This window comes from Diadema antillarum, unplaced genomic scaffold (assembly GCF_040938485.1).
Source record: "Diadema antillarum isolate AM-2024a unplaced genomic scaffold, OU_Dant_1.0 seq00000718_RagTag, whole genome shotgun sequence".
In the NCBI taxonomy this organism is placed as follows: Eukaryota; Metazoa; Echinodermata; class Echinoidea; order Diadematoida; family Diadematidae; genus Diadema; species Diadema antillarum.
In genome coordinates, this window is record NW_027271622.1 from 516,135 (window position 1) to 543,484 (window position 27,350).

General features: G+C 37.1%; 1 protein-coding gene across 1 annotated transcript in view; it reads left to right on the plus strand.

Moving 5' to 3' along the window:
* LOC139737985 (plexin domain-containing protein 2-like) overlaps positions 1-7,941 on the plus strand; it is a 36,677-nt gene extending 28,736 nt beyond the window's left edge. The window contains exons 11-12 of the mRNA XM_071648651.1: positions 6,669-6,796; positions 7,624-7,941. Of these exons, the coding sequence (XP_071504752.1) occupies positions 6,669-6,796; positions 7,624-7,941 (446 nt within the window). The remainder of the gene's footprint in view (positions 1-6,668; positions 6,797-7,623) is intronic.
* The last annotated feature ends 19,409 nt before the right edge of the window (positions 7,942-27,350 follow it).

Genomic DNA, 27,350 nt, shown 5'->3' on the forward strand with positions numbered 1-27,350 from the left:
TATTTTAGCATAGAGTATCATTTGAAGATGTTAAGAGGAAACAGATCATTTCGACCAGACTATTCTGAAACTGGATCTGAGCTGCCACAATATGTATCCGCCATGCATGTCCGTGAGGCCTCGTCTGGAAAATATCAGTCATTACACCATATGTACACAGTATGATGAAAATGTTCTGATTACATGTTCCATGTGTGTGTGTGTGTGTGTGTGTGTGTGTGTGTTTGTTTCATTGCCACTTCAAAGCTTTTGGGTTTAGCCATGCAGTGCACTTCCTGTGTGTGTCTGAGTTAATATTGTATGTGTGAATATTACACCATGGTCATAGATCATATTGAAATATATGCATCATGACTTGTCTTCTTGATTGCTGTGAACTTTGCATGTGTTATAAAGCATCTAGTGTGCTCCCTCACAAGTGATGGGAGCCATATGCCTGATTCCTGTCTCAATGGATCCAAATTTGCAGTATTATTCCAAACAGATAATGTGTAAACTTATTTGTCCATTTACATATGTTTGCATGTTTCTTGGATGCAGTGAACAGTCCGTCTACTCTTTCTGAAGAATTCACACTGCAGACATTTTGTCTTTTTCTGAATTGTGATCTGGGCTGTGTTGATAAAACCCTCTCTAATACATAAGTGAAGAACAAGAAGAAAAAAGTAGACACTTGTATTCCTACTGTATTCATTCTACCCACAGTAATAAGATCTACCGGGGTTCCCCCACACACCTCAACAATCGCTATGGAAACAAGCAGTCTTCCCACTGTCTTCGTGCCATATGGTATCAGGATTTTTTTTTTAAAAAGAAGAAGAAAATATTTTTTTGATAGTTCAGTGCAACCATACTGCTTCACTCTGTTCTGCCTTGTTCTATTTTGTTTCATTTTGTTTATATTGGCAGCGCACTACACCCCAACAAAACTGGAAGCAACATCACCTCTTCTCTCTCTGGTTTTACTTAATTTGAGATGTGATTCTTGTCCCCAGACTTATTACTTTAAAGAGGAAATCCACCCCCAAAATAGATAAACTCCAAAATAAAGAGAAAGAGAAAAAAAATCCCTACACAACATTCCAAAAATGACATATATCAGGTAAGAAATAAGGAAGACATGACATTTTGCAATTTCACATATTTTCAGAAAGCATTTCTTGACCAGTCCTAATTGATATTCAAATGAGCGAGTTGAGGATGTCACAGTCATGTCCTCACAACTTTTCATGTATGTTAAATACGAAATTCAGAATAATTGTTTTTAGCTAATACAGGTAAAAGCATATTCCCATACCAAAGTATATGAGAAGTAACATATGTTCTTTTTATTTTGAGTGGTTTAAGGCTAGTTTTATATTTGTACAGCTGAAATATAAGATTTTTGTCATTTCTGTATATGAAATGAATAAGAAATTATGAAAGCATGACATCATCAACTTGCTGATATGAACTAATTAAGAAGTGCTTTCTGAAAAAAAAAAATAGAAATTTTAGAATGTCATAATGTACTTATTTCTTATCCAGTTTTGATCATTTTTGCCTTGTTCTGCAGCAAAAATTCTCCCCCCCCCCTTATGATATAAATGAAATTTTGGAGTGGATTTCTTCTTTAAAATGGGATGGAGAGAAATGGGTGTGGTCACCGTCATAGCAAACATGTGACCATCAGGCATGCATCGCAAAACCAATGAAAAGTCAAACGCGCCCAGATTTTGTGTGAGGACTCAAAATGAGTGAATTTCATTTGAATATGATAATATGATTTTTGAAGCAAAAATTATTCAAAAAAAATGAATGGGTGGTGCTTGCCACTTGGTGTATACACATCTCACTTGGGTCTGTAGGCTTCGGAGGAAGCAATACACCAAATAATTAATGCTCATTCTTTTCTTTTTGATTTCCAACTGTGGGAGACATAATTCCTAGGTACAATTATGAGACATTTATGACTCTGTTTTGTAAAAGCATAGGATTGTTTGGAAATTTGAGCGTAGCCATTTTCAAGTCTTTACCTTCTGAAACATGTCATTATTTGTAGGCTCAGAAAAAAAAAGAGAAAGAAAATGATACACAAGAAGAGCTGTGTATTTGATTTTCAACTTATTTTTTGTACCTTACGACAAATTTATCAATTATTTGTGGAGATTCACTTTACAGAGTAGGGGTGGCACAAAGATGGCTTAAATCGGAGAAAAAAGCAAACACACTTCCTTTCCTTCACCATAATTATGTGAATGTAAATGCACAACTGTATTACATGTATGTACCAAAGTAAAAAGCAAGGGCCGAAAGGCCATCTTCACAGCATGGGAAATTCTTTTGCTACACATGACTTTTCTCATACATGCATATGCCATAACTACTAATGCATGCTGAAGTATCAAAGGAGAAATCCATGACAAACACAAGTTGGTCTAAAGATAAAGAGTAAAATCGCCCGAGCACAGCAGTGAAAGTTTGATCAAATTTGGATGAAAATTGAGGAAGTTATAAAAGTGTGATGTTTTACTAATTTTCATGAAACAGTTCTTGAACAGTCAATATGAATATGCAAATAGTGAAGTGAGGATGTCATCCCCTCACAGTTTGCTATACATTATATATATGAAATTATGAAATTTCCAATTTTTTAAAATCAAATGCAATTATGCCCCAATCTCAAAACCAAATATATCTACTGATCATTATTATGAAGTTCTTCAACCAGGAATAACGTTAAGTTTTATTCTTTTAGACCAGAAAAATTGAATGTTCCTCATTTGTTGGTCCATGATGAATGGAAAATTTTGTGGTGATTTAAACATCATCAGCTCACTCATTTACATTATTCATATCAACTGTTCAAGAACTGTTGTACAAGAATTAGCAAATCTTTAGAATTTCATAACTTTCTTACTTTTATTCCAATTTTGATCAAACTGTCACTGTTGTGTTTGCCATGTTTTACTCTTTCTTTTCAGACCAACTTTTAACTGGTCTGGAATTCCCCTTTAATGCTAACTGCATCAAAGTAGAGGGATGAGGAAACCATGGAGTAGCATATTAATAACAGCAGTGCTGCGACAAATGAGATTTTGTTAGCACAAGCCTCTTCAAATAAATGGTAATGGATACAATCAATTGAAAATTCACATAGTACACGGAGGTGCAGTGGGTATATCGTGTGCATGGTGAGGTTTCTCGTTGTCATGTCACAATGTAGCACGGAAAGTGAAATGGGATTCTCCACTGCCTTTGAATGTTTGTAGGTGAATTTAAAGCAATGGAACTTCATGCTGAAGCTTAACAGTGAAATATCAATGTGTTGTTCACCTCCTGTATGCACCTTTTTTCACAGTATATTAACCCTCAGGAGGTTTTCATCTGCAATACAGTTCTTATAGTCTGTAATGTAGGTGCACTATATTCACCTCCCCTTTTCCAAAATTTTTATCTGTCAAAGCTTGTATGGTGTTCATTTTGCTTTGTTCATTAAAAATTTGCTTTATTTTTGTTTTGTTTATAACAAACACTGCATTATAAAGGTGACACTATTTCATTCATTTACTTGGCCCTAAAAAACAACATTATGTAACCCACCAGGCAATTTAAAACAGGATAGGAGAAATACAGTTGCACTTACACAATACATTTGTGCAGTACACATTTTAATGTGAATTGCGCAGATTCCTTCACTACTGCATACTGTAAAACCAGAAATTTTCATGTGCATAAAATTTTCTCGAATTTCGCAAGGAGCAAAGATGCGGACAATTAAAATGCATGCAAAGATTCATGTCTACGCACCGCATTGATTAATGCTAGTGGCATTTTCCCAGAAAATTTTATGCAGCACATGTTTCTGGTTTTACAATACATAGCTGCCGCCATTTTGATTAAGACTCAGATAGAAGGTGACAGAAGTTTAATTTGACTTTATCCTTGCAACATTTCGAATGTGCAATATCTCTGTGAAAGCATCAGCCCGAAAGGATAGTACTTTTTGGGCAGAGGTATACCCTCTATAGGTAGTGAAAACGATATCCTTTTCATTCAGCACACATTCCAAGTACAATGTACACCCCATCACAGAATAGCTAAGATGAGTTTTGATGCATAGTCCAGGAGAGTCCAGGTGGTCAGTACTTGGGGTTGCTAGTTTTCAAGGGGGAGGCCAAATCTGATGTACATGTTTCACAGAGTTTGGCCAGTGTTTAATATGCCAGCAATATCATGAAGCTTGGTGCTATATTATTACCTCCCCCAAGGGAGAAGGTTATGATTGTTTTCGTTACCGTTGGTTTGTCCTTGTGCAAAATACCTCAAAAAGATGGGAACGGATGTGGATGAAATTTGAAGAAAAGGTTGAGAATGGCACAAGAAACAGATGATTAAATTTTGGTAGTGATCCAGAATTTTTTAATGGATTTTATGAAGGATTTGTCGATATTTTGGTAGGTAGGTTCATTGAACTTGGGAGTTCAGGCTGTGTACTTTTGAGGTTTTCATACGCGCACTAGAGTGCGTGCTCTAGTTTCTGCTCGGGTTAGTGACGTAACAGAAGGCTTATATATTAGGAAATCGGGCAATTTTCAGCATGCATACGAATGGGTGGAAATCACTGACCTCTCATTGGTGGAAAGTAGCTGCTCGGCAAAGGTCTGCGCTCTCAGAGTTCTTCTCTAGTTTTTTAATGATTTCTTGTTGCCAAAGTTTAGTCAACTCTGCATCCGGAAGCCAAATTAATTAAGATTAGTAGTGCAACCATGAAAAAAAAAAAAAAAGGATCATTAGATGTATGCAATGTGATGATCACACAATTCTTACAATTTAGTCTGGGAGCTCATTTTTAGTTTGGAAAAAATTACAGATAGTATGAGACTTTCAATTGATGTATGCATATTTGACTGCATAAGAGACCAAACTGTTTTCAATAGACTCGTTTACTAACATTTTCAAATTTATGGATGTTTCTTCCATCCTAAAGTTGTAACCAAATATTCTTTTGACCTGTGCCTCAATAATACTTTTCATTACTTCTAAATTAATTTTGAATAAAATTGGTTGTTCCATTGGGTAATCCTCAGGTCGTCAAGAAGAACCATTGTCAGAAAATAATGCCTAGAATTTGAATATGCTAGCAAAGCTGGTCTATTTGCGTGTTTAATTCTCATTTTGACCAGAAAGTGAAGTGGTATTTGTCATTATGGGAACAAAATTTGACACCTGGGTACATTGGAATTGCGCCGCCCGACTTGTAATGCGAGCAAAAGGAAGAGATCCCATAACACCCTTGTTGTCATATCTGCATTGGTTGCCTGTAGATAAGAGAATCATGTTCAAGATCCTTGCATTATGTTATAAAACATTGATAGATAAGTCCCCAATATATTTGTCTGACATGATCACTAAATATATTCCACAAAGAAATTTACGATCTTCTAGCCAGAATTTATTAATCATACCAACAACCAAAACATGTTCATATGGGGATCGGGCTTTTCAGTCAGCAGCACCTGTACTCTGGACAAATTACCAAGTCATCTTAGGGCCATCACATGTACTCACACTTTCCTCAAGTCCTTAAAAACATATTTGTTCTGTTATTAAATGATTATGATTTGTCGTATTTTGTATGATTAATTATATTGTTTTGTTAAAATTATGTAAGTTGTAGTTAATGGTATTCTACTCAATTATGTAAAGCACATAGAGATTCCAGGAATATTATGCACTATATAAGCAGCTATTATTATTATCATTATTATCATTATTGGAAATCAAATTGGACAAACTTCATGTTTTTTGTGCCCTTTGAAAGAAACAATTCATGCATTGCTATTTGCATTTTGATTTTTTTTTCTAACATGGGTTTCTGTTTTCTTTCTACTGTTGAAGTAGAATGTTTGTTTCTTTGTTTTTATTTTGGGAACAGTTTCCCACTTTGTTCAGGAAAACACCATTTATTTTCTTACATGTATGAACTCAATGTGTATTAACTAATTGGTTGTGTCAAATACAAATGAATCCCTTTTGCACACTTGATTTTTAAGTAGGACTTGATTGTTTTATTGTTTGATTACCACATTAATTACTATGTGATCCTTTCTTCCTCATGATGAAGACTTTTGAATGACAGTTGCAAGCATCTTTACTTTGGAAGTACTCTCAGAACTACACTTTGATGCAGACATTGGATTTAGTGGCATTTGTAGGAAACTACTTAGGAAATGTTGAACAAAATATGATGGTATATGTACTAATAATGTTGTGCTGCATGACTTTGTCAGATTGAACGCCAGTTTTGGAAATGTTCTTCTTCTTCAACATTTTTGATCCCTCAGGGATTACCTGTTATGCAAGCCATCATTCCTGGAATTTTGGTAGGCTTTACACATTAATCTGTGGGGAAAGCATTTTATTTGTTTGTTTGTTTGCATAGACTTGTGTTGTCTCTCAATGATGCTTAGACACAAACATATTCAGTTGATCAACAGCACGGCAAAATAAGATTTGATGGCTTTTCAGCTTCATAGGGACGTATTCATCAGTTGTCCACTGATTTTTAAAGTCACATTTCAAAAAATCTGTACTTGGTATCATTGTTTATGTTTAACATGTCATTTTTTTGTTGGTATTTTTGTTTTATAAGCTTTATTTCATATTTCATAATCATATATTTGCAGATTACGCGGTTCGGACAGCCCTCGTGATTGTGTTCCTCATCTTATTTGCGCTTGTGTTCATTGGTTTGGGATTTGCGATCTACGCCTTCAAGAACCCACAGTCACGTTCTGGACAGGCCCTTATCCAGGTCAGCCATTGTTTCTTAATCAGTGTCTGATTGTGACCCCACCATGACCCTGCCATGGCCTAAACTCCTTGCCTCAGTGCACATCTTGGATGCTGCCCTTCTTGTCAAAGTTTCACTAAATGAGCATGAAAAAGCTACATGTAATCTCCAATTATTTGTGCTGTTGTGTAAAAATGTCTATGGTTTGTGTCCTTGCTTTGTTTTCTTTTTGTTTGTTTTTTGCAAATTAAACACTTATTTGAGTTTGATTTGTGCATCCAAATCAAATACTGTAAAAGTGGATATTTTCGCGTGAGTAATTTTTCGCGCTCGGGGGTAAGATGGATTTCGCGTGTTTTTAATTCCGCAAAATCAGGACACTAACTACTGGAACATATGGCATGTAAAAATATTCACATGCTTTTATTTTCGCGCTAGCATCTGGTTGCGCGAAATGCGCAAAAATTTCCACTTTTACAGTATTATGTTTATAAAGGTGATGTGAGAAAATCTTTAGTGCTGCCATGTGGTTAGACTCGGCAGAATAAAAAGTCATCGAAATATAACAATGGGTCTCCACCATAATTTGCATTTTGCCAGATGACAAAATCCTTTGACAAGGCCTGACATAGAAAAAGCATGAGTTTTCAAAAATTTTCTCCGCCGGTGAAAATCTTGAAATAAAAACACAGTGTAGTGTGCAAATAATCTTTGAAGATAGTGTCACTTATCCTTACAGATAGAATAACTGTTCAAATTATTTCAAATTTAAAATATGAAAGTGGCAGACTGAATGTGGATGTCTTGAAATGAATAAATGTTGACTTGCCATATTTTCGCCCCTCCAGTTCCAGCACTTGGTCCGCCGTGGTATGAGGCGCAACCCACAGGATAACTACGAAGAGAGCATCGTCAATAACATGCAGGAGTCCAAGCCGAGCCCGCCGCCAGCGTACGACGCACCAGAGCAGGAGCCCACCACACCTGCGAGTCAACCAGCCGGGGCGGGAGCCGCAGGAGTCACGCTCGACATCAGGGAGCCCACTGACGATGATGGCAGGGCCGTTGCCGTCGACGTCACCGGTAATGGGGAGGCAGGAAAGGAGGCAGCGGCGGCGGCGGCAAAGCTGGAGTCGGATCCCAGCTCTCAGACGGCCGAGTGTTGATGCAGGTTTTATGTGGAGCTTGTATCGCCTCAGTTTAAGACCCTACAATTAATCTATTCATTTTCAAACCCAGCTTATCCCACAAGACACGATATCTGCACTAAGCAATGAAAACGTTTATAATACATGTAGTACCATGGCTGAACTACAGTCAATCTCACTGAAGTCGACCTCGCACAAGTCGAATGATCGCGTAAGTCGAAGGTCTTTTCAAGTCCTCTTCTCTTTACATTCGATTGATTTTAATCCCCCATAAATCCAATTTTCTCGAAGTCGAAGGTATTTCTTGTGTACAAATAGATTTGATTTAGGCAAGGTTAACTGTAGTGATAGTGATTGCAAATATACATTCCTACACCATCCATGTTTGACTGGAGGACAGATTCTTATTGATTTGCTAAAAGCCAAAGTCATATGCTCATGCTAATTATGTGTTGGTATCGGTTGTGTTATTTTCCTCTCTATTAGGTGTGCTTGTTATCTTTCATCTTGTATTGTAAATGAGCAGTACATGAAGAACACCCATCCACTGATTATTTGAATGTGTTAGAAGTCTTTAGTTTTAAAGGTATTGTTTACCAGTGAAAGCAGTGACTTAAAGAGCATTTGAGTTATCACACTTGATGCATATGTGTAAATCAGTTGTATCACAAAACGTCCTACCATGTATAAATTTTGCAATAAAGTCTAGAATATAAAGAGATATCACTATTTTTTTCAATAAACTGTAACTGTAGACAATTCCAGAAACAATGTAATTGTATCTTTTGTTCACATTTTGTTTATTTAACAATACTTTGATTGTACTGAGTAACATTTTTACACTGATTATTTACATCCTGAACTCACATTTTAAAACTTTTTCTAAGCACTAAAGCTGGGTTGTTTTTTTCATGTGCAAATGGTAAATAATGCCTTTAACAGCTTTTGGAGATAGATAATAAGTTTGATATATGTACAGAGAAATTTAGCACTGATTACAGTTGCAATCATAAACCATTTCGTTTTTGTTTGTCCGCTTTTATTTTTGTTTTTGGCTGTTTTTGATAGGTATACTTTGGGGAGCTCTTGTGTGTGAGATACCTGCTACAGCAGAAAATCTCAAGAATTAAGTAGACTCTCTTGTCAAGGCAAGGTTGTGGATGTGAATTTGTACATTGATGCACAAACACCGGAGTTTTTGTGGGGCGCAAAATAACGTAAGAGCAGTGAAATTTGCGATCAGTGCTGGTCTTTATAGCTCACACACACACACACACACACACACACACGCACACACACACACACACAACACACACATACAAAAGTACAGGTAATTTATTAAAATATATATATATATATCATTGGAGTTCAATGTCGGTGCAATTTTTCACAGATTCCATCTCCTGTTGCTGGGAACTCCAGTGTCCTTCAAATTTGTGTGTGTTTGTGCATTTTGATTTAGGTATTTGCTCTTAAGTGCTCATGAGGCAAAGGCATTTAAAAAAAAAAAAAAAAATGTGTTGATTAAAACAAGTTGTCTAGGCCGTAGCAAGAAGACAGTAAGACTTATTGTAGAGGTGGGTCTACGCTGTTAAACCCATAGGCAAGATTGTTCACTTTAAAACCACTGTATTTATGCGCTTTGAATCGGTGCCACATATTCTTAAAAACTTTTTCATAAAGGCATATTATGCAATTCATTATGTAAGATTGATTTTTATTGGAATGCGAGGAAATTATGTGAGAATTGGTATTCTGTCTAATTGTCTCTTCCTTGGGGCGTGTAGGTCTAGTGACAATGATACTGTATTTGTGTAATGGATGGAAACATCCCAAAAATGTGTCCTTAATGCAGAAAGAGTATTTTAAAAAGATAATACTTTGTGTAAGATGTAATTAAAAAGGCTATGTCGTAACGGCAGGTATGATAATTGTGCAAGAGGCAGAGGCTCTTAATCAACTTTGTGCAACAGTCTATTTTATATCTTTAAAAAAAAATGCAAAATGAGCCCCCTTTTCTTATTCTCCCATTCTCAGTTCCCATTCGTGTCCATAGATGATCAGCATTATATATAATGGGATTATGCCATCTCTACGCATTTTGTGTACTTAAATGTAAGTTCTATAAAGTACCGCTGCCGCTTTACTTAATGAATTACATTGATCATTCCTGCTTGTAAATAAATACAGCTATTGCATTCATCTACATAAAAGGGAGCTTTAGATTTTTGCGATGGGCATGTTCAGAGGGAAAAATACCTATTTTGAGCATGCACAGAAACGCGTATCAAAGTCGATCTATTTATAGCTTGCATGCCCGAGTTTTCACTACACGTTCTGGGCTATTTTTACGTCCACTCAATTCACGACGTACATAGCTACTTCATGCACCGATTAAATATGGGGGCGCCATTTTATTTTTTGTAGGTTGCGTCTTGGCGTAATCTAAAGCTACTTTTCATAACGACGCAGGGAAGAGGAGAACATAGAGATCAAATGTCATCTCAAACGTCCGTGTTGCAAATCTAAAGCTCCCTATTGATAAAGATCCACATGTCAAGTGACCTTACGTAAGGACTGTGAATGTCAGTTGTACGCAATTGTTCATGATTCATATATAGTGCGTACTTTTATAGTTAAGAATTTCTAGTATGCTTTCATAGAGTGTATTCAGGGTGTTTTTTGTGTAACGTCATGTGTAACATCATTGCTGAAAGTGAGGTGTATAGAGACTGCTAGAGGCTGTAGACTGTATTCAAAAATGGCTGAATGTCAGAGGCACATCATATAAGAGTAGAGAAACAGTAATGGTACGTTCTAATTTCATGCTGGACCAAACGCAAGGTGTAGTTACTTATTTATCAAGACAATGGCTGTGGATGCTAGTGTTGGGTAGGTAACATGTTCTGTTCCATTTTTCCTCTCTCCATTGTATTTCTCATGTAAAAGGTAGTTCACTTAATAGATAATCTGACCTTCTGCTAGCTACAGTGTACACTTGTAAGCTTGGTATCGGCCATCCATTGATTATGCATTGCCCCATGTCTCCAAAACATAGTCTCATTGATTCCGATGAAGAAAAATATACCAAGAGAGGGAGAGAAAGAGAGAGAGAGAGAGAGAGAGGGGGAGGGGGGGGGGGGGGGAGAGAGATGCTTGCACGGTGGAGTTGAGTTAATATTCAGTTTAAACATTGATATGTGTTATGGTGAATGCACATTAGCTGTTGCACGTATGTACCTTAATATCTTCTTCACAACCATCTGTTTCCATTGTAATTGACAAGTTGCAAGCTAGTATCTGTCACTGCAGGTCAGTGTGTGTGTGTGTGTGGGTGTGGGTGTGGGTGAGTGTGTGTTGCTTCTATCAGTGATTTTATTGTGAGGCAAATAATTTTGTGTTTGAGCGTTAGACATTGAATGATCTACAATGTAAGATCCTAGTTCATTGGAAATATACTGTGGCATATGATATGTAAGTCTATGGAAAGATGCCTTACGCAATTCTCCTTCCTTAGACAATTGCACCTGTATTCATGCTTTATCATACATTTATTGGTGTAAACCGTAATTTCAAGTAGAGTTTTCATCAAGAGAACATAAAACATGGAGGAAATACATGTATCTCACTCCAATTTTAAAGAGTTGTCAAAGAGAGCTTTCTAAATCATATGCTCGGTCTTTTCTAATCCATCTGCTCAGCAGTGAAGATTTGTAGAGGTTTGCAGTGTAGGTGATGGATTTTTCAATATTCAGTGTGGCAGAAATGCTAGACCTTGTTTTCGTTTTGGACGGCAATGAATTCAACCGAGATGCAATAGTACTTGTATTTAAGTATTATGTTGAATGTATTCCAATGTATTTCATGTGTGTTTCTTCTGTGCATTGGTGTTAAAGGATTAGAATTGTCTGATATTTGACTGAAGTTGTTGTCACAATTTACTTTGTTCTCGTCAGAAATGTTGCAAAGTTTGTTTCATATGTATAGCAGTTTCCATTCCATTTTTTAAATTATTATTATTATTATTTTACGGGGGTGGTGGTGGGGGGGGGGGGGGAAGGGACATATTTGTCATATTTATTTTTGAGGGATACACATGAAGAGTGTACCTAGGTCAAGTTTTTAACATAATTTTAGTTTCCTCATCTCTCTCCTGCTCCAGATCTTCATAATTGCTCTTGATTATTTTAATGTACCATGCCGTTTTCCTAGGCAACAGACAAGAGCCCCTGGAAATTTCTTAATTGAAAGCTGAAGTTGTTTATCAGTAGCCATCCATTTCATTTCATTTTGCTTCCTTTATTCATTTGATGCAAGGGGATAAAACTATTTCAGGTAAATTTTATTTCTATGTCATTTAGTGATTTTTTTTTCAACATGCACTGTAATAACCTAGTTTCTAGTAATCTGAGTTTATTTGAAAACCACCATGACTATTATGCTACAAGGAAGTACCAACTCGGTAGCATATACATGTATAATGTTACTACAAACGTACTGGTGGTAGAGTACATGTACAGGGTTTTTCAACGGTTTCTACTTGTTCCATGTGATACAACACTTACACAGCATTTTATTTCAGATGTATTTCGTGATGATTTCTTCATGCCTATAAGTGTTAATCTTCTCTACAGGACTCTGTGTTGCGTAGATCATTGCGATGATGTTTTGCCCTTTCTGTGAGATTTGTATGGATATTCAGAGAGTATTTTATGAGCGGAATATATTTGTAAATGTTGGCACATGTAGGAAGATTGATTATTAAAGTACATTGCACATATTTATATATCATATTTTTGAGAAGTTTTAATCGAATGTAATTGGTACTGGTTATTTCAATAAATGTTATTTTGTACTCAAATGTTGTCTTGCTGTATATTTGTTCAAGCTTTCTGGCATTCCGTGGTACATGTACTTGTGTATTTAAAAAAAAAAAAGAGAAAAAAGTTGTGGAGAGTAATGGCCTTTCTGCCCAATTTCATTAGTTTCATTTAATTTAACAATGCGATCAAAATTTGAGTGATAACCGAACTAGCATTCAAAAACCTGACCAGTTCATTCAGTTTGAATCCGTTTTTGTGCAATTTCATGATTTTCCCACAGTGATGTCTAAAGAGTACATTCAAATTAAAAATGCTCATAAGGCTCATTCAAACTAGCACCACCCTGTCCCTCATGATGAATGTCATGGAATTCAAATTCACGGACAGGCAAACATTTACAACATTTGGGCAGAGCTATTGTTACTATGTTCCTTGGAGCTCTTAATTACGTGTACGGTGTATTTGCTTGAATGCCATTACAAATCATGCAAAACAACAACAAACAAACAAACTTTTGTTATAAATACCTTGGAAATGGGATCTTTGCCTTCCATTGACATTTCTCGAGCATCTGACAAACTGTCATCAAAGCAAAACTAATTGGTGACGTGACAGATGGTGACATTCTTGGAAAAACACCGTGGTCTTTGGCTAGGCTGATGGCGCCAGGACTTTGGAAAGGGACCTCCCTGAGCAAATTACCTATATGTGTGGGCACGAAGAGGGTCCAAAAGCTACCAAGGGTTGAGGTCGGAAAAGTAGATGTGGTCATGTAGAAAATTAAGTTCAGACCATTCTGTAGGTGCAGGGTATACCGGAAATGATAAAAAAACAAAGTAATATGTAAAATATATTGTATGGTTTAGATAGATGTTTAGAAATGAAACTATGTACATTGTAATATGAATAAAATCATGTAATAGAAAATAAGAGAAGGAAATGTACTTAGTGTAGTCATTTAATACTGCAAGGAGATTGTTAGTATGATGCGACCTTTTTAATCCGTATTTTTTGTTTCCCGGCGTCACCGGTTATGTCCACAACCACATTTGCATTTTGGACCCCCACCCCTTGGTGGTTTTTGGACCATTCCCGTGTCCATAATTATTATTTGTACCTCGCTATAATCAACCCAGCCCGTTGAAAGATAAGAAACGCTATGACTCGTCCATACACCAGTAACATAGTCTTGCTGGTTACTGAGTATACAATGCTTCCGCCGCTAGGTATGTCTGTATTTGACATGTCCATCATTTAACACTCCTCGAGCAAGTCATCAAATTTGTGAACACATGTGTGAGAAATAATAGAATGAATCGGGGAGTTGGGAAGAGAGTGGAACTACAGTGCACTGCCGTTATAACGAACACGGTTATAACGAAATTTCATTATAACGAAGTAAATTTTCTGGTCCCAAAATAATCACCATACAAGTCTATGGTAAAAAAATTCGCTTATAACGAACACGGTTATAGCGAAATTTCCGTTATTACGAAGTCTTTTCCGAGCGCCATAGACAAAGAAAAACAAAAGAAATGTGCTCCGTTATAACGAAATGCGAATTGCTTTCAAAAATTCGTAGCGGAACAAGCATTTATAGCTTCTCTGCATGGGTGAACGCTTCACACCACCGTGTGTTCGCTCTTTGTGTCACGCACAGTTTCTGAGAGGAACTTGCGTTTATTATTGTGATACAGTTATCCCATCACATTTCACATAGCTTTCCAGTTTATGATGAGTATTCAGCAAACAGAATATGATATATACACGTGGTTTTCTTGTTTTCGTTATATATTGTATTTGTTCGGTTATAACGAAATTTCGTTATAACGAAAGAAAACTGCCGGTCCCGAGCATTTCGTTATAACGGGAGTGCACTGTATACGACCTCGATCGTTGCTTCGATGACTGTTAATCAGATTAATGCGACATTCAAGTATGAAACAAAGATCCCGTTTCAAAGTAGGCCTACATAGAGTTTGCATGATATATTCTAAAAGATGAAAAGCTACTAAGAATATATTATCTAAAAGTAACGAAAAACACTATATACCCGAATGTTGTAAATGCTCAACTTTTTGTGAATCCGAATTCCTTGGCAATGCTTAATTATTATGAAGCTGATGCATTTTTAATTTGAACGCGCTTTTCCACACTTACCCAATGTGAAGAAATCATGATCGCATGCACATGAAATTTAACTGAGTGAACTAGTCATCTTTTTAAACATCGATCTCGGTGATAATCACACAAAGTCGCTCGCACGTGAATGACCGTGTCGTTAAATCGAATGCAATTGACGAAATTGAGCGGGAAAACCGGCCTGTATCATTTTAGTTTTGTATATAGACAAACCACACACAAACAAACACTTACACACAAGCACGCACGCAACAGTGCAATAAGTTTTGGTTGTGCGGTTTACATTAATTATTTAGTTCATACACTGAAACAAGTGCGGTATTGGTGAATCTTGCACATGCGCGTGGATGTCTGTATAATTTGCATTGGGGCGGTAGGTGATCGCACTCTTTTCTGCGCAGTCGCAATTTGCATAATCCACGGACTGGATCAAATTGCCTTTTTGAATAATTCTGACCAGAGGATTGGTAGGAGGAAGTGAAGAAAAGGTGAGCCGCACCATTTCACGAACTCACTCTCGTCCTTGCCACCGGAGTTTCAACATTTCTCTCGACTTGCAATCAGTCGATGCTATGTCACAGTATGTCATTTTCCATGACGTTTCATAGTATTTACAGCAAACACGTTTAAGCCTTACTGATTGTGGTATGGGGATGGATTGAGTTATCCTCAATCCGCAGTAACGTACGGTGTCCCAAAGTGCCACAATGGATTGTGTCAGGACCTTTGGAATACTTATAATTCTTAGTCAGGTTGGTTTGCTGCCAATGTGTATGGCATTTGTGTCTGGTAAGTTATATCATTGTCCCTTCTTCTTCTTTTTTTTTTCTCTCTCTCTCTTTATACCCCCGCCAAACGAAGTTTGAAGGGGGTATATAGGAATCAGCGGACGGTCGGGCGGTCGGTCGGGCGGTCGGTCGGGCGGTCGGTCGGGCGGTCGGGCGGTCGGGCGGTCGGTCCGTTGCAAATCTTGCGTCGCGAACTACTTCCTCAGTTTTCAACCGATTCCCATAAAACTTGGCACAGATGTGTGCCTTGGGTTGTAGATGTGCAAGACGTATTTTTTGACAGTACCCGAAAGTACGTTGCCATGGTAACGGCATATTATGGGCAAAAATGGGTACAAATCTTGCGTCGCGAACTCCTCCCACAGTTTTTGATCAATTTTTATGAAATTAGGTACAGATGTTCATCTGAATATGTTAATGTGCAAGACACATATTTCCGCAGTGGCAAAAAGTGCGTTGCCATGGTAACGGCATGTTATTGGTAAAATATAGGGCAAAATGCTTCATGGCAAAACTGCTTCATCAGTGTTCTTCCAATTCTCATGGAATTCATATTGAATGTTTGTCTTAGGATATATGTCAGCATGACACATTTCTTGACAGTGACAAAAAGTATGTTGCCATGGTAACAGCTCACATATTATGAGCCAAAATGATGGAAAATTTTGTGTTGCAAACTACTTCCTCAGTTTTTCCCCAATTTCCATGAAACTTGGTACAGATGTGTGCCTTTGGTTGTAGATGTGCAAGACGCATTTTTTGACAGTACCCGAAAGTACGTTGCCATGGTAACGGCATATTAATGGCAGAAGATCAAGGAAAGATCTTGCGGATTTAACTACTTCCTCAGTTTTTTGACCAAAGCTTATGAAATGTGGCACACACCTTGATCTTGGTGGGAAGATGTGGAAGACATATTTTTCAGACGTGTCGGAAGCTGCGTTGCCATGGTAACGGCATATAAATGGCAGAAGATCAAGGAAAGATCTTGCGGATTGAACTACTTCCTCTGTATTCGACTGAAGCTCATGAAATGTGGCACACACATTGGTCTCGGTGGGAAGATGTGCAAGACATATTTTTTGGACGTGTCGATAGCTGCGTTGCCATGGTAACGGCATATTAATGGCGGAAGATCAAGGAAAGATCTTGTGGATTGAACTACTTCCTCAGTTTTTGACAAAAGCTTATGAAATGTGGCACACATAATAGTCTTGGTGGGAAGATGTGCAAGACATATTTTTCGGACGTGTCGGAAGCTGCGTTGCCATGGTAACGGCATTTAAATGGCAGAAGATCAAGGAAAGATCATTCCTTGGGTAAGACTGTCGTCACGGGGCGGGGGTATTAATCACCTTAAGTGATATTTTTTAGATTCAAAACTTCTTTGAAATGCATCCACACAAATCATGGCTCATTGTTAGTAGGCCTGTGCAGGTGACCAATATCTCTGTTTTCTTTATGATCCCTCCCCCGAAGGGATGTACTGTAGACCTTTATTTACTTTCACTGGGTTTTTACTGTAACTCCTAGCCGATCTTACATACCATGTATTGATCGTCGCAGTTGCTTAACATCAATTGATTTAAAAAGAAAAATATATATATATATATAATTGTGACACCGGGCAAAATAGATATGTGCAAGTTGTGCAGTTATATTCTTTTTGCATTCTTTAGGCCCTTTATTCAATGTGTCGATCATTTCCTTTGCTACTGTGACAACCATGGACGTTCTTGCATAGATATCTCTCAATAAGATACAATGTAAGTGCTCCTTTTAAAGATTTGACATCCGAGCAAAAATATACAAAGTCTAGATATAAGTCTAGAAAGCATAGATATATCTCAATAAGATACAATGTAAGTGCTCCTTTTAAAGATTTGACATCCGAGCAAAAATATACAAAGTCCAAACTAAAAGCGTGTCGAGTAGAAGGTGTTACAGTTCAGTTGTGGAGAAACATTAGATTTATGTAACTTAATGACAACGATGGTGATGATAATGATAATAATGATAATAATGATGCTGATGATGATGATGATAATAGTATTAATAGCAACAACAACAACAACAATAGTGGTAATAGCATGCTATATCACTTTGCCAATGTAAAAGAGAACCCACCCAGTGTCCAAATTCATTGCCAGATGAGGGATTCTGGAATAAGAGCAATGCCATTACTGCCCTCAACGGAAAATGTGAGGTGATACCAGAGACATTACGCAATCTCCGTTTGGTTCCCGCCCAGGACAAGTCAGGGAACAGTAGGCGTTTTCACATCAGCCCGATAAAAATCCTAGCTCGAGATATTTTTCGCGATCGCAAATTAGCGCGCTATTTCATTTCCTATTCACATCAGCCCGAAGAAAATTCGCCCGAAATCTTTTTTCGAGCTATTGTAATTCGACAGTTGTGTTTTTATACTTTCTCTTTAGATTCGTGCATTCCAAACTTGACAGATGCTAGGTGCAAGTGAGTATTTTTTTCTGCTTTGATTTGTATGCACATGCAATAATACCTTATGCATTCGCTAGCATAGTGGACTAACGCTGGGATTTTTTTTTTCTGGCCCGTAGCCACGATCAGAAGTGTCGCTGGAGGAATGGCTTTCGGGTTGTCCGTCCGTCCGTCCCCCGAACTGATTTTGTAAGCAACGTAACAATGCACATCATATTGCGCAGCTACTATAATGATATACATGTACTCTACTGCGCATTAAAGTAATAATCATGACATACATAATAATCATAGTATTCAAAAGATGAGTTTTTAACCTGGTCTTAAACTCATTAACTGTAGATGGCCTGCCTTACGGAAGGAAATTAGAACCGTTTTAAGATATCCAAATGAAACTTGTCATTTATGTCAAGTATGTGTGTAGGAGAAGACAGAGCTGTCCATTTGAACATGTGAGCGCACCAGTGCTCAAGATCGAAAGTCAAAGTCAAATTCTAAAATGTCACTATTTTCCAACTATATCTCTCACCAACACCTGAACATATTTTCCTGAAACTATTACATACAATTATTACTAGAAAAAAGATTCTCCGGGGAAAGTTTACCAGCCATGTGATCAAAGGTAAAAGGTCGATACGGTAAAGTGAGAATGCTAGAATATCTTTCCCTCCGTATCTCGGACAGCAGCTTCACGAAACATATACAGTGTACATTTATTGCCTGACATTGATTCTCGTGGGAAGTGCTGGATCATAAGGTCATAGGTCAAGTTAACCTGCTAGAATTACACTTTCTTTTTAATGCCGAAAGCACATTTCTCCATCATATACCATGGACATGATTCAATATAATATGCTTAATCAAACGTGAATATGCGATGCATTACTGGACAATGATTCTGATGGTAAAATTTTCTATGGAGCCATAGGCTAAAGGCTGTGTACAGTTCTGGTTGAGGTGAGGATTTAGTTTTTAACGGTTTGCGAGATATTCAGCAATCACTCTATGAGATGTCAAAGAGCATGCGATTCGAAGGGGTATCAAAAGTTTATTTGATGAAAATCGGTTTTGAAATGGCTGAGATATCCAAAAACAAGGTGAAACAAAGAGATCCTAATAAAAGGCGTGGTCTGTCGCCTTTTATTCCTATATTGTCACTTTTTTTTGGATATCGCAGCCATTTGAAAACCAATTTTCATCAAATAAACTTTGAAACCTTCTTAAAATTACATGCTCTTTCATATTCTATAAGAGGTTTCTCATTATCTCACTTAGGAATGTTCAAAACATGAATTCCCACCTCAACCATTACTGTACAGTCCCTTTAAGTGAAAATGGTAGTGTCACCAAATTTTACTACATTTTACAAACTGATAGTATCAAAATGAAAATTGGTGTTTAATATATATATATATATATATATATATATATATATATATATATATGTGTGTGTGTGTGTGTGTGTGCGTACAAATATGTATGTATATACTGTATATAATCTATTTATATACATACACATATCATGTTTGTTTTGTTTTTTGGTGTTTGTGTCCCCAGTCTGACAGCGGAGTAGGCCTATACGTTCCAATTTCCATTCTTTGGCGAAATGTTGGAATTCTCCACCATTTTGATGCTATATTAAGATGTTTCATTTTTGTCATAAGAAGTTGAGTTTGCCTGCATGCAGCCCTTGTTATTTTTCTGAACTTCAACACTCCATAGTATACAAGTACAGTTCTTTCTTTGTCGGTTGTTGTTTTGTGAGTTGCAGAGTTTGTTTCAATGGGACCATCGCCACTGACAATGGCAGACTCTCCTCATACGAGAACGCCTTGTTTTCAATGTAAGTGACACACTAACGGTCTCTATATAAACCGTATACTGTTGTGTAAGTAATATGAATGTTAACTTTTGTTCTATATAAATTTTCTTTCTGTAATTCTACATATGATGTGGCATCACACACTGTAGTAGTCTTCTCATCCAGTGACGGCTGCACTGAAACTTCAAAAATTCATAACTTTTAAGCTGCTTGTCCGATTTCCTATAAACTTTCACTGATAGTTCTACTAATATTGCTGCATTCACTCAATCGACATGTATATTAAGATGAACTTGTCCTTTAAAACGTAATTCACGACATTTGTAATGACGACAGATGATATTACATTGATACATGAGTAGGTCAATGAAATAAGATTATATCTAAATAAATTTGAATTTTGGTTCTAAGAATTATATGTTATGAAAATATATTAATCTCGCTTATGATAACAGAGTGCCTTGTTCGATTTGCACAAATTTGTCAGGACATTTTCAAAACCATACGCATAATTTTTTCAATAATAACGATTGCTTTATTGTATTCCGGTTTGTCAGCCCTGACAAATAACAGAACGTTCGTTATTCTGCAGATTTGATTCTCCCAAAGTAAAATAATGTTTGCCATTTCGGAGGCTCATTAAACCGAGAATGAAGTAAGGTTTATAATTCCGAAGGTGTGTTCATCCGAAATTAAAATAAGGCAAATTAAAACAAGGTGTATGGTAATATACGTTCAGAATATATTTTGTTGAAAGTGAAAAAAAATGAAATGAAAATAAACATCTTTCCCGATGAGAGTAAAATGGAAATTTCGTGCATGTACACTGTCTCACTTATTCTTCTTCTGCATTGGTTTTGTTTCACGCGACGTTTGGATATCAGGAACCTTTCGCACAACACACATGAGATCGAGAAATCTACGTCCCACGTTCAGACATGTCTACTCAATCTGTGAGAATTCCATCACAACCTTCTGCTTTCTGTTTTGTTATGTTTTTGTTTTTTCGTAATGTCAACTTAAGCATGCTCATTTCCCCATATATATGTGGGGTCATCCCACAAGACCGACACCCCACGAGTCATACAGGCCAGGAGTTCGACGTTGAAAAAAGGTCTATGAGTCATACAGCTCACGAGTCATACATAAGTTCGACACTACGCAAATAAAGCCCATTAGATCGACACTAGGTAAAAACGGTTACAGTTCGTTATTCCAAAGGTTCGTTAATCCGAAAATGTGTTAAGGTTTGTTATTCCGAAGGTTCATTAATCCGAAAATGAAATAAGGTTCGTTATTCCGAAGGTTCGTTAATCCGAAAATGAAACAAAGCTCGTTATTCCGAAGGTTCGTTACGGACCCTGTTTCATTGTCGGATCAAGGAATCTTCGGAATAACGAACCCTATTTCATTTTCGGATTAACGATCCTTCGGAATAGCGAACCCTATTTCATTTTCGGATAAACGAACCTTCTGAATAACAAACCTTCGGAATAACGCCACAAATGTTCGGATTAACGAACCCTTTTTCATTTTCGGATTAACGAACCTCTAGGTATAGGGAATTTGTGTGCTTCGGATTAACGAACCTTCAGTATGACGAACCTTCGGAATAACGAACCTTTGGAAAAACGAACAGCACCCGGTAAAAACAGCCCACGAGTTTGACAGATACAACACGGAGCTTAATGTGTCGGTCTCGTGAGACTTGTTAGCTTAGTGTCGAACTCATGGGCTGTATGACTCGTGAGCTGTATAACTCATGGGATGTATGACTCGTGAGCTCTATGACTCGTGGGCTGTATGACTCGAAATGACTCCAAATCGTTTTTCTTCGTGCAAAAAAAAAGTAATGTGGCAACCATGTCGCATACATTTTCAGCAATGCTTATATTCAACTTCGTTTCAACCTGTTGCCAGTAAACTCATTCTGAATATTAAGAAATAATTTGCATATAATTGGCAAACACGTTCGTAATGAGAGCATTCAAATTAGAAATGTAATATATCAAATAAAATGCAAATTACTTGTACTGTATTTTGAATTGAATGTTGAAACATCCATCATGTAGATCACATAATGATGAAAGGAATATGTAAAATGAAGATCACAAAACCAATACGGCGATCATAATGAAAATTATTACTTCCTCCTACCTTATTTCTACCTTCCCCTCTCTCCCATATCCCATTTTCGTTGTTACTATTCCTTTCCTTTCTCTTCTTTCATTTTAAGTATAATATTCCATTAGCCTATTGTATACATTTTCATTTTTTCGGAGGGGTAGGGATAGGGGTAGGGGTAACCCGGTTTGCTACGTTGCACGATAAGTTTATCGTAGTGTCTTTCGTCTTCCTTTTACATGTGAACATTAGTATTTGTTCTGCTATGGATCTACTACACACTTGGACTAATAACGAAGGTCTTTCTTTGATCCCATGATCACCGCCGCCACCTGATTTTGTGCATGCATCTTAATGAGAACATTCAGATGTTTGGACAATGACTGACAAAAGAACCATTTCCCTCATTTCGGTCTAATCTGGATGAAGTGCCTTTTCAGACTCAAGTGCATTTGGATAAACACCGATGGTAGGGAGCAGCAAACCTGAAAACATGACAATTTTCCTGTCACAAAATTGGTAATTATACTGAAGTGGACACTAAGTCTTATGCACACGCATGTAATGGTGCTTATATAGAGATATAAGACATGCATGTCTTACGGTTACTGTCCCTGTCTACTCTGAAACAATGCGCGAAAAATGGGAAAATTTTGATTACAAATCGCAATCAACCTGGTAAAATATTTGCTTTCTCTTGTAAAGTACGGGCATTTCGCAGATGAAATTGCTTGAGCGATGATTTCCCAATGTACACCACAACTGCACATGCATTTTTCTTGATTTATGAGAATCTTCTGCGCATGTAGCTTTGAGATTTCTCAAAGCGCCGTCTTGGTGTTTATCCAGGCTGCTGCCGGTGGTGATGATGAGATCAAAAGCAGGAAAGCATGTTCAAAATGTTTTTGTGACACTTTTAACAGAAACAGGTGCACAAATCATTTAACGAGCGATGAACGTCCATGTGTAGTAGGTCCATGGTTCATTACTAATCTAATTACAAAATGGCGACATTATAATGAATAAACGTAAATATAATTGTGATTATGTATCTAAACTATACTAGATCAACCTCTAATAATCGTCTGTGCTGCCTTCTGAGCGATCCTTCTCAAGTCAACTGTTCATCAACAGTCCAGGCCAATGCACACTACACTTGTGGCAGACTTTTATCCAATCCTCTTCTGAGAACATTTGCCTGGTTAATGGGAATCACCGCACTTGTCGGCAACTCTGCGGCTTTGTACCTCCGTGTTTTTCGCGGACACGGCAGGGTCCAACAGCGACTTGTCGCTAGTCTTGCGACAGCTGACCTTATGATGGGTATATATGTGTTGATAATAGGTTTCGCAGACTTAATTTTCGGTTCAAATTATTTCTTGAAGGCTCAACTCAGGTATTTGCAAGATAGCGAGCTTTTTGGCTTTTCTTTCAAGTGAGGCATCGGTGATAAGCCTTTGTCTCATTACGCTAGATAGATTGATATGTATTGCGTTTCCTCTCGCGGCACGGAGCATTTCTCACCGAGTTTGGAACGTCGTCCTTGCAATTGCTTGGCTCTCTGCATTATTGATTTCCGTCCCCGCACTGGTGAATGAAAGGATGGTTCCAGGTTTTTACGGGCGATCTGATATGTGCATCGGCCTTCCTCTTTATGTGCAGTCTGGTGAAAATGATTACTTATTACGCATTATAGTTGTCGCCAAAACCGATCGATGGGAAGCTGAATATGTAGCCAAATTTGTACTGGTAAACAGAGAAAAACGTCCCGCTCAAATCTACTCTATTTTCGTCTTCATCGGAGTCAACTTTGCGGCTTTCATCTTCATTGCAGTCTGTTACATTATCATGTTTGTTAGGGTCAGGCAATCATCTTTGAGGACCACTAATAACACCGCCTCTTGGTCACGAGAGATAAAAATGGCTCGCAGAATGTTGATTCTGATCGGGACTGATTTTGCCTGCTGGATGCCCATTATATTGATGGGGATCCTCAACCAGACAAAGATAGTGGAAATACCCGCATTTCTGTGTGCTTGGCTTGTCATATTCATCTTGCCAATAAACTCCTCCCTGAATCCATTTCTGTATACGCTAATGTACAACCCAAGCGTAGTAAACAGTTTAAGTTCTGTACGTGCTCGTATTTATAATTGTTTCCGGTAGACTCCAGATTAAAAATAATTTGTAGGCCTATCTCCTTTAAAAGCTATATGGCGGATTTGTAATTACAACTGAAGTTGTGCGATCTAGTCAGACAAAGCAAAATATGTACAGTGTAATTCTATACACATACTAGAAACCTAGCAAAAAACGAATGATGTTAAATACAACTACTGTGCATGGGTTGTGAAATGACAACCTGAAACGCACACTTCCTTGAAGTGAATTTTATAAATTTTACCTTAAAGGAAGAGGTGTTCTCGATTTCCAACTTCAGGGAGTAGGCCTATAAATTTACCAACGAAGAACTGCATGTATTTTCGTATGAAGGGTTTTTATTTGTTTGCATGTTTGTTAGCTCGTCTGATTCTACAATTACTACTGATAAAAAGGATGCTGACATGGTGTTATAGAAACTGATAAAACTTGAGACACGTAGATTGAGATAAAATTGGGTTTGGTTTGGATATTGGTTTTGTGGCTCTTTGAGAGCGAAATGGTAGGTCATGGCAGTGGGAGAGAATTCAGCCACAGAATTGAAAACATGCGATGTCGATCGGTATGACCAATCAGGGCGGTGAGGTCACCTCCCTGGGCCAATTATTGATCAAGACGTGTACAAGTGGAAATTTTCGCGGTGTTGAAATTTTCGCGCACTAGTCTTGACGCAACCAGAAACTAGCGCGAAAATAAAAATACGCGAATATTTTTGCTTGCCTTGTGTCAGTAGTTGATGTCTCGATTCCGCGGAAGTTAGAACACGTGAAACTTTTCTTAAAATGCCGAGCGCGAAAAATTAGTAGTGCGAAAATTAATATCCACTTTTACAGTAAGCGCAAGTGCCGTACTTAGAAGCTTGAAGAGAGAAACAACAATGATTCCTGTATATTGGATCTGGGTTTGATTTACGATATTATTCCCTTTATAGCAATAAATTCGATTCAATTAAGAAATTTGTCTCCACTATCACCTTTGAATACAGAAGCTATAGATGACAATTTGCTACGTTAACATTGGTCAACTTAATCATTCAACAACCGGAATATTTGGAATTGTTTGAGTATGTTTGAATTTGTTTTTAGTATGAGTACGTATTTTGGGTCATATTACATAGTAGTTTGGGATGCATTCCGCTTCAAAAGTAATATTGATGCAAGAGTACGCCAATTAAGTTAAATATGAAGTAATGGTAACGGCTAGAATTCAACGCATGCGTGGTTTGATGTCACTGTGCCCTTGGTTTGGGGTAATATATGTATTGAGTGTGCATGATTTACGGAAAACACATGTTTTATTGTATTGTATATTTCATTTGAATACAAAACATTATTTGTTTCCTACTTGAGAATCCAGTGTACATTGGTTTGACGGTGAAATTTTGGTGTGTGTTTAACTATTGGAATGTTTTTCATGAAATATCGAGAATGCATCGCATTTATGGATGATGATGGATAATACTAATTTGACTACTTGATTTGCTGAGAATTTTTATGTATTTTATTGCATAGTCGGATCTTTAGAGTGGTGTATAGAATGATCTGGCTCTTATACAATGACCATCATGTGAATAAATTTTAAAGTTAATTAGATCTTTTTCTCATGGAAATTTGAGAATTTCGAAGCGGTTTTGTTGCACCACATGAACTTGAGTGACAGAACGAAAATGCGTAATACATTTGCCAAATTTGTTTGATTTAAGTAGCGATACTACATATACATCGAATTTCACCAATGTGAAAACCAAACCTATTGTAAGTTGTGAATGACGAATACAATTCTGTACTTGTGCGAAATGTATTATACTGCAGTATGATTATCATCTATCATTTTTATCATTTATTGTGCATTTCTTGGATTTCACTGTATCACATGATTCATTAGATGACATCTATTTTGTATTGTATTTTTGTTTGTTTAATGTATGTTCCCTTAAAGGGGAAATCCAGTCCAAATATTAGTTGGTCTGATAAAAAAAGAGTAAAATCAACAGTTCAAGAGTTCAACGGTAAAAATTTGACTGAAATCGGATGAAAAAAAAACCCAGTGATGACACCTTGAAGTTTTGCTAATTTCCGCAAAACAGTTCTTGTACAGTGGATATGAATATGCAAATGAGTGAGCTAACCATGTCATAACCTCACAATTTTCCATTGATCGTGTACAAAAAAAAAAAAAAAATGACGAAACTTCGATGTTTCTGTCATTGAAGTCTGAAACATTCATTCATTTCATTCATTCATTTATTTTTCATTTCCAACAAAAACATATAAATATATTACAAAAATTGAATACAGTGCATAAATTTCATCATACAAAGTAAAGGATAAATTTACAGAAAACTTGTAGGTATAGGAAAATGTTGGAAATGGGGAGGAATGCTAAAAAGCTGAGCTTGTAGGCTGCATTCCCCCCACACGTAATACAAGAAATTATATGATCGATAGACTGATAAGCATTGAAAATGGATGAAACAACTAAGAAACTAAGACAAAAAGACCTATAACCTAACTTATCCGAAACAAAAACCCTGAACAAATCCCTACACTACACTAAGTCGCTGTCATGCCGGAAAAGAGAGGAGAGAAACAAAATAGTATGTGTGTGTGTGTGTGTGTGTGTGTGAGTGTGTGTGTGTGTGTATGAGAGAGAGGGGGGGGGAGAAAGCAGCTTAATGCGTGGTGTGAAGATAAGAGACAAAAAAAAAATAGAAGGACACGAGAGGTGGTGGATGGATGGAGCCGCTTAGCTGTAATTCCAATAGAATATAAGGTTGGATTTTACACTTCTTTGCAACCAATAAAGAATCAACAATTCTTATAACTGTTCAAAATATTTTTCTTCAGATTACTCTTAAAGGAACTTAAACTTGGAGATGTCCTCAAACTGTTAGAAAGGTTGTTCCAATATTTAGGTCCAGCAAATGTAAATATAGAATGTGTAAACATTGTTCTAGTTAAAGGCAGATGGAATTCATCTGAGTGACGAGTTGGATATTTATGGAACGAGCGGTTTCTCGCAAACATGCTTGTAAAGACAGACGGCAACAAATTATTAGAAAGTTTATACATAAATTGGCCAAGACAATAATAATAAATATCAGTTATC